Source organism: Sinocyclocheilus anshuiensis, unplaced genomic scaffold (assembly GCF_001515605.1).
Source record: "Sinocyclocheilus anshuiensis isolate Anshui unplaced genomic scaffold, SAMN03320099.WGS_v1.1 scaffold1018, whole genome shotgun sequence".
Lineage (NCBI taxonomy): Eukaryota > Metazoa > Chordata > Actinopteri > Cypriniformes > Cyprinidae > Sinocyclocheilus > Sinocyclocheilus anshuiensis.
This window is the reverse complement of record NW_015539893.1, coordinates 1,096,337-1,104,748: the sequence shown is the minus strand read 5'-3', so window position 1 is coordinate 1,104,748 and position 8,412 is coordinate 1,096,337. Positions and strand designations below refer to the sequence as shown.

The 8,412-nt window shown below is 36.4% G+C and overlaps 1 protein-coding gene across 1 annotated transcript in view; it reads left to right on the top strand.

The window, feature by feature from the left end:
* The first annotated feature begins 1,250 nt into the window (after positions 1-1,250).
* LOC107685873 (polycystic kidney disease protein 1-like 2) overlaps positions 1,251-8,412 on the top strand; it is a 15,030-nt gene continuing 7,868 nt past the window's right edge. The window contains exons 1-11 of the mRNA XM_016482603.1: positions 1,251-1,575; positions 2,413-2,562; positions 2,716-2,828; positions 3,277-3,339; positions 3,864-4,001; positions 5,239-5,342; positions 5,423-5,540; positions 5,967-6,095; positions 6,345-6,564; positions 6,683-6,864; positions 6,952-7,182. Of these exons, the coding sequence (XP_016338089.1) occupies positions 1,251-1,575; positions 2,413-2,562; positions 2,716-2,828; positions 3,277-3,339; positions 3,864-4,001; positions 5,239-5,342; positions 5,423-5,540; positions 5,967-6,095; positions 6,345-6,564; positions 6,683-6,864; positions 6,952-7,182 (1,773 nt within the window). The remainder of the gene's footprint in view (positions 1,576-2,412; positions 2,563-2,715; positions 2,829-3,276; positions 3,340-3,863; positions 4,002-5,238; positions 5,343-5,422; positions 5,541-5,966; positions 6,096-6,344; positions 6,565-6,682; positions 6,865-6,951; positions 7,183-8,412) is intronic.

Below are 8,412 nucleotides of genomic sequence, written 5' to 3'. Positions count from 1 at the left end.
CGTCAGTGTATGGTTATGCTTCTTCATTTGCCAGTGTGTGGATGTACTTATGGATTTATTAAAGACTGTTTGAACTTCATCTTCCTTGTCATGCGTGGTTTACAACCAGTTGTGACAAGTAAAGGCTACCACAGAAATAGCCTACTACAGACAGTTAATAAAGTAATACATGTAAAAAATAAAACACTGCACAATCTTCACTGTATGCATATAAATGAGTTATTCAGTCAAGAGCAGTAAGTGATTTTCTCTATTTCTTTTGTTGTTTAATTTAATGACAGACAGCAGTAAGTTTATTAGCCTGACCATAGGCAGAGGGTGAAACTCCAGGGTATTTAACATGATCACAGTTTAATAAATACATTGTAAGTTAGTAATTAACACTTTTGTTTCCACAGTTATTCAAACAGCGCAAAAATTATATACAGAAAGAAAGCAAAGAACATTCACATTATCAAAGAACTTTAGCCTATCACTGACTTCAGTCTATCGTGAGTTTAAGCACTCTCTAAAAACTGAATTCGACGTTCGCACACGTTTTCTGTGAGCGCGCTTCAGGTGTGTGCGCACAGAAAACCATCTTGGACTCGGTTGCACTCGGAAACATTTTTCGGAAGCTTTTCTCTTCCGTCTCTCCTGCTCTTTTCGCCCCATACTCACTATCCAGCTGGATGTCGTTGGCCTCACAGATTTTGCTATGAATGCATAATGTCAGTTGCTGCGCAGTAGGTTGTTACATGTTGCGTGCCAGTTTAGCACATTCGTGGAAGGGGAATAACAGAAGTGGTGCTTTTAACAATATTAGGGCTTTTTATTTGGGGGGATTCAAATCGTTATTTAAAAGGATTTTTAAAAATGTGTTTATTACAAAAAAAACAGACTTAAATTCTGGACCTTTGGCAGTGGGGGTTGGGGTGGGTGGGTGTATAGTAGCCTAATACAGAGAATAACAATTAACTCTTTTCCATCATCACTGCACAAGATTTTGTGACTTGTAAACAAAATATCTTCATTTCACAAAACTGTGATCATGGATAACAATGTATTGGAGGCTTTTGGAGAGTCTTGTTTTAAAGGCAGACTTTGCATGTATTTGAGTGCCTGCTCCCATTTCCCTAATGAAGTTAGTTCACATTCACTGTTTTCACAAAGTGAGATTTCCGATTTGCCTAAGATGTACGTAGGCACACTGTTTTTTAGTCCACACAGACTTTCCTAGACTGAAGGTTGCTTTTCAGCTATTATCAGTCATGGCTAGCTCAAAGCAAGTGCTTGTTTGTTGTTGGATTTCAATTGTTTTGATGCCGCTTACAACTTGTAAGGATGAATCAGAAGAAAGTGGACACAAGGAATATGATTATGGAAGGAGAATTCTGGAAATTCATGAGGGAATAGCGTATGAGTTTGTCCAGGAATCCATGCAATGGGCTGAAGCCCAAGAGAGCTGTGAAAAACATGGGGGACATCTTCTGAGGGACTTGAATTTTGAGATTAAGGAGCTCCTACAAACCCAGTACACAGAAACTGGACCGTGGTGGGTCAGCCGGGAGTTGATGTATAAAAATTCCATCAGTGGTGAGTAAAGTTCACAGTTTTCCACCTGTAGATCCTCTGTACTTCTTTGCCCTTACTATATAACAAGGAAAGTCAAACCTGTGCCTAAAATAGAAAGTGCTGACAGATTTAGTAAGTTAAATATAACAAGCTACATCTTGTCTAATTATAACTTTTGATTTAAATTTTGGGTAACACTTTAGGGACAATTTATGGACCAGCTCTCACTATTAAGTAGTTGCTTATTAGCATGCATATTACTAGTTCATATTTAGTTCTTATAAAGCACTTATTCTGCATGACCATTAATCCTAGCCCATACCTAAACTTAATAACTACCTTACTAAATATTAATAAGCAGCAAATTAGGAGTTTATTGGGGCAAAAGTTGTAGTTAATAGTTAGTTAATAGTGAGAACTGATTCCCCAAACTAAAGTGTGACTTAGTTTGGTATTCCAATGACTTCCTAGAGTTTGTATGAAGGAATTAATTTGATTAGCCAGAGCAAACTGATGTTAGTGCAATATTTTAGTTGGTATCATGCTGTTCATAACACACTGTTTTGCCCAAAAATTAAAGTTCAGTTAGATCCAATAAGGGTTTTGCAGCCTGTTGCATGTATGAGAAGCCAGAAATCAATGTGTTTATTTAAAAAACTTATTATGAAATATCTTTAATCTCCAAAGAACCGTATAGTAATACAACTCAAGATCCCTATACAAATGTCTTTGCCGATAAGGAGGTGTAAAGAGCCATTGAAGAACCTTTATTTTTCCCTTAAGAGTATATGGCAATGAAATAAATTACACTATATAATTCATAGAGATTTTTTTATATATGTTTGGGTGTGTTTACAGGATTTGAACCTGTCTCATATTACCCTGTTAAAAATTATGGCAAAGATGTGAATGAAGATCACTTTGCTTGCACCTATATGGTGAAAGATCCATTTCAGCTGGTGACCACACCCAACTGCAGTATGAGCTTTAGCTCCCTCTGCACGCGAGGTACAGAAACAAATCACCTCTCCTCAACACAAACATAACATAAAATAACATTGTTTGATGATGTGAATCAGAATTACTGGACAGCACAGAAATAAGATTGCTTACTACATATTTTCTATGAAATAAACAGAATGTAATGTTATGCCGTTACAGATTTAAATACACATCTGACATCAAGGGAAGCAAACAAAAGGAGCCGCAGAAGTCTTACTGACAGATTGTCGTCATTGACAGACAATATAGGAAATACTGCTGTGTTTTTGATGGTTGGTGAAGTTATGCAATTGTAAAAGAATTTGGGCCTATGTTTTATTTGAGTAAGGTGGCCATATCCAGATCTGTTTTATGGCCTCAAAAATTAAAGGGGAAAAAGAAAGGTAAAACAAAAAGTTTAGGATAAGGGTATGAAAAAGGTAAAAGCAAAAAGGATCAATTTTATTGTAGAAATTAGTAATATATAAAACCATCTGTAAACTTACTTAAAATGGCTCATTACATACCATGATGAACTGGTTTATGACTGTAAAGAAGTTAGCTGCTTGATATTTTTATAAGGGACTGGACCATAATCAAACACTGTGTATAAATAATATCATTAAATAAAAAAATGTCATATAACATATTTACAAGAGTTGACATACAAAGTAAATTACAATCTCAACAACGATTCATAAACTCATGAGATAATATTAACCCTTCTTGTCAATCTTGCAGAATGCCAGAACAATGTTGAAGGATTTGGAGACAACAACAGAAGAACTATCAAAGGGCAATAAGGCAATAATTATTAATACATTACATTATTGTATATAGTATTTAATAATCAGGCTCAAGTGTATATTTTTTTCTGTTTTTCCAGCATCAGATTTGTATTAGCCTGTAAGATTTTGAGTAATAATATAGAAATATTTTTCATTAAATATTTCTTTCTTTCTTTCTAAAAATAAATAACATTTTAAAAATATAAAAAAATATTTACCAAGCTTTTAATTTCCAATATCCTCATTTGTGCAAGCCAGCAAGTCTGCCAGGCATTAATACATGTACATAATCAACAAAAGTAAATGTAGTGACAACCCAGCACTGGCCCAATAGGGCAAAGAAAAGTTCATTTAGCTGGCTTGAAACTCTCTCACATCGGTCCCAGGCCAACATACCATCCTTATTGTTGATCCCTGCATAACACCAATAATAATATACTCATTGCTTCAAAATCTTTAAACCACATATTCCATTTGTTTTTATCATAACACATTGATGAATCAATGTAAATAATTTTCTTTCACTTTCTACTTGGATAGGTCCAATATCTGCAAAACATATATGATCACCTTCTAAAGAGCGGTGAATTGAATGGAGACCAGCTTGATGAAATTATGAACAGCACTTCGGCCATACTTTTGTATTCACAAGAGTGTGAACCTGACAACATGGATGATGTAAGTCAAGTTATCATTGGATCAAATGATTTTGAGGCTGATTATGTCTCTCTAGACCAGTGGTTCTCAACCTTTTTTTCCACCGGGCCGCACTATGGTCCAAGTGCAAGTCTCGCTGGCCGCACGCATATCATTTACATATTACGTCAGCAATACAAACCAACCTGATTTATAATATTATAGCCTAAATATTATGATATCTAATCGATTACATTCATTGAAATAAATAAATACTTCTACTCCCCATAAATAACACCCAATTTTGTGAAATTTGGCTCGAAAGGAGTAACAGCACAATCATAGTCGGAGTTTCACTTTTATGCGTGAGGGGGCACCCACTGGCAGACGAGCCACGAGCACTTTTTTATATGTTCTACATTTCATGTATTTATGTAACACATACTCTACATTAAAAAAATAATTTAGAATGAACAATAACTGCTGTACAAAAAGTAAAAAAAAGAAAGAAAGAAAAAACATAGGCCTACCTAATGCAGAAAAGCCGCCTCTTTTTCCGAATTACGTAATGACCACTATCTTTCTTTCAGCTCTTCTGATAAATTTTCAGTCAAATCGTTTTCTGTGTGCTAGATCAGAGCTAGAGCCCTGCATTTCAGCCCGAGCCCGACGGGCCCCGACTTTTTTACGCCCCTCGGACTGGGGTTCGGGACAATTTTCACATCATAGTTCAGACACAGGTAGGGCCGGCGTCTCCATGTCCTGCAAAGCGCACTTCAGCTTCCACTCTCTGCGCAAACTATTGGATACAGCGCACATTTATCTAGGTTTAACGTCTAAACATTGTTATATGCTTGAACTGTTTTATATCTATAGATTTTATTTTAGTCAAGTCGTGATGATTTGAGAAGGCTAAATTGATCAAGCATATGCTCACTGTCTGCCGCTGGCCACTTGGTCGTTACTTTAAATGCGTAACGTTAATTAGGCTATGTGAGTACTGCTCATGTCTGAAAATAATATATGAAAAACAAAATTATTTTACATAAAAACATTAGGCTATAGCTTATATTTATTTAGTACATTTTTAAATTCATGTAAAAACTAAAATGAAATGTAAAACTGAAAGTATTTTTTAAAAATTGTGTTCAGCATGGTGGGCCGCATTTGAATTCGTGACGGGCCGCGGGTTGAGAACCACTGCTCTAGACAGATGAATGCTTTATATTGTTATAGCTTTTCGTCTGTGAATATTTCTTTTATCTTTTTTATCAAACAGCTTGAGGAACTCATCACTCTTGCTGGCAACATTTATGGGAAGGCTCTAGCTGTTAACGGTAACATTGTCAAGGAACTTCCAACAGGCACCATTTATGTCACCAGGTCATTATTAGCTGAATGATTGCTGGCCTATGTTATCATACGCAATGGTTCATATTTGATGTACAGCTGTGTCTCCATAGGCAAGATTCAAGCACCCTGGGTGAAAAATCTGTTGGCTCAAAGGATGGAGGATCTTGCCAACTTCCAACTCTTTCTGCAATGACAAGTCAACTGCCCACTGGGAATATCAATGTCCAGGTTTGCTAACATGACATTCACTGATGTATCAAAGTACTAATTTTTAACCCAAGTCATAAGATCAGCTACATCCTTCTTCTCGGAATGTAAATCTTTATTTATACAGTAGTCAGTCTAAAAGTTAAATTAATCTCATTGACTTTCTTAATATAGTACATATTTCTGGTCTTATTGTTCACTGATTCATCAGTGCACATTATTCCAAAAGAGAGAAAAAAAAAGTCTTTCTTCATAATAATTAATCAAGCAACTTGCTCCACCTCTAAAATTACTCTTTTTTTTCCGTCTGACCTGTTCAAGCAGTTTTATTATTTTTTAACCCCTCCCCTGTCATATAGAGACCATTTGCAGTCATTTCAGACCATTTACAATCATTTCACAGACATGATCATGATTTGAAGATGATAAAAAACTTTATTATTACAGCTCTTCCAATTTAAAGAGAATCCATTGGAATTAAAGTCCAACGAAAGCATCACTGGAACAACTTGCAGCTTTTCTTTGCAGAATGGAAACTCTTTAATCAAATTCAAAAATCTTGCAGAGAACATTGAGGTGAACTCATTTTGCAACATATTAGTTAAAGAACTATATTAAGCTCACTTCATCAATTTTACGTATGTGAACATTGAACAGAGAAGCATTTGGCTTTCTCTATGAGATTTGTAAGACACTAGTCTCTGTAAAGCTGCTTTGAAACAATATGTATTGTGATAAGTGCTTTAAAAAGTTTAATTGAATCAAGCAATTGAATTAAATTGCATTGCAAGTAATAAGTAGGTAATGATGCTTCCCTCTGTACAGATATATCTGCCTCGGCCTGAAGCTTCTGAGCCCGAAGTTGTGGATATAGCCTGGAAACCAGGGTTCACTGTCACCTCAACATTCAACATCTCAGACGTAAATGTGACTGTGGTTGTTGCAGCAATCCCAAATCAAAATACAACTCTCAGTTTTACTTTGCACCCACCAGAGGAGGCAAATGCCACCTATTTGAATCAAAGCACAAATGTAACCTACAAAGGTAACGTTTGGAAAATAATTGATGAAATGAATAGTTCACATGTATTATTAAAGTTAGTAAGAGATAAAAACTAAATCGTCATGAGATAAACCTTTCCCATGCATTATTTTTGCAACAGACAATTATCGCTGGCTGATCACCCCTGAAATGAGATGGGGAATTGAGGGGACCTGGAAGGTGGCAGTATTACCAGCTGGTCAATCCTCAAGTAAAACACTGACCTTTAAAGTCTCAGTTTTTGTAACCAAGTGCCTGTTTTGGGACACCGCACTTGACGCCTGGAGTAGAGAGGGTTGCATGGTAAGACTCTATAATGGTTGTTCATTTATTATGTACATTTAATATACAGTCTTTTCATAGTGTTTATGATATCATGTCTATCCAAAGGTTGGTCCCAATACAATGCCGAACCTAACTCACTGTTTGTGCAACCACACAACATTCTTTGGGAGCTCCTTCTTTGTGATGCCCAACCAAGTTGACTTGTCCCAGACAGCAGCTTTGTTTGCCACAGTAAATGAGAACTATATAGTGGTGGTTTTACTTAGCTGCTTCTTTGCTCTCTTCCTGGTGGTTGTAATGTGGGCCTGGTATGCAGACCGCAAAGCTCATAGAAAGGTACAGTATACCCACATTTACTTTTTTACTTAACACACTCATGTGGCTTGTTGAGGAGAGAGGTGCTATGACCCAACCTACATTTTTGTACCTAAATAAAACAGCTGACAAAATCCCAGTTACATTCAAGGAGGGATGAAGCCATATTTGTAGATCAGGACCTGGATTCACAAAAATCTTTCTTAAACATTAAGAAAGTCCTTAAGATAAAGATGTTCATAAGAATAACCCTAATAGCAATTACTGAAAAATTTGATCCTTATCTTAAGAAAAAAGATAAGAACATTAATTATTTTTGTAAATACAAATTATACCTAACTGTTTTTCTTATTCTAGAAAATGTTAAGAAAATGGCAGTTAAGGAGAATAGAGAAGAATTCTTAAGAAAGTTTTGTAAATCTACCCCCAGAAAATGAAGATTTTTTTTTTTATCCTAATTGAGCTAACAAGTAAAATCACATTCACCTTTTATTTAAAACAGCCACTGAAGTGCATTTCCAAGTAAAATATAATGGTCATTTGATCTTGTGAAGAGAAGTCTCGTCAGTCACTACAGCACATAGTCTTTAACTTAAACCAGTATGCGTTATTAACGTCATAATCATCCTTGAAGACGAACTAGACTTAATTAGACCAAATGGTAAAATCAGCTACAGGTAAAAGGATTCAGTATATTGGTTTCAGTTTAATGTGGTGTGTCCTAGAGCACTACATATTAGGACATTAAAGGTGGGGTAAGTGATTTCTGGTAGCCAATGTTGATATTTCAAATCACCAAAACAAACACGCCCTTACCCCAAAAGGGTCTCGACCCTATTTTGATAGCTCCACCCCACACATACATACGCAATCCAGGTTGAATCTGCTGTGCCAGTTGGCCGAGGGTATGATGATGTCATCAATAAGTGAAAGCAAAACCAATGTTACTCACCTATCGAGAAGAAACAAAGCAACCTCGGCATCCGATCGCAGGCCTTCCCGCTCGTTGAATTCTCTCCAGCACTGGAAAGCTGATCCGATATTTACACAGTTCCTACTTCTTGCCTTATCGTAAGCCTTATTTTGTCCCGCAGACGTTTTCCTCTTTTGTTTTTATGCGCCATCTCTATCTTTCTGTCGTTGCTCGGCTCGGCTAATGTCCGTCCTGTGCACTGAGCGCTCTCTCCTCTGCATCATGAGTAGACACGCCCCTTACTGCTGATTGGCTACAAGTTTGTTTTGGTACTCGGC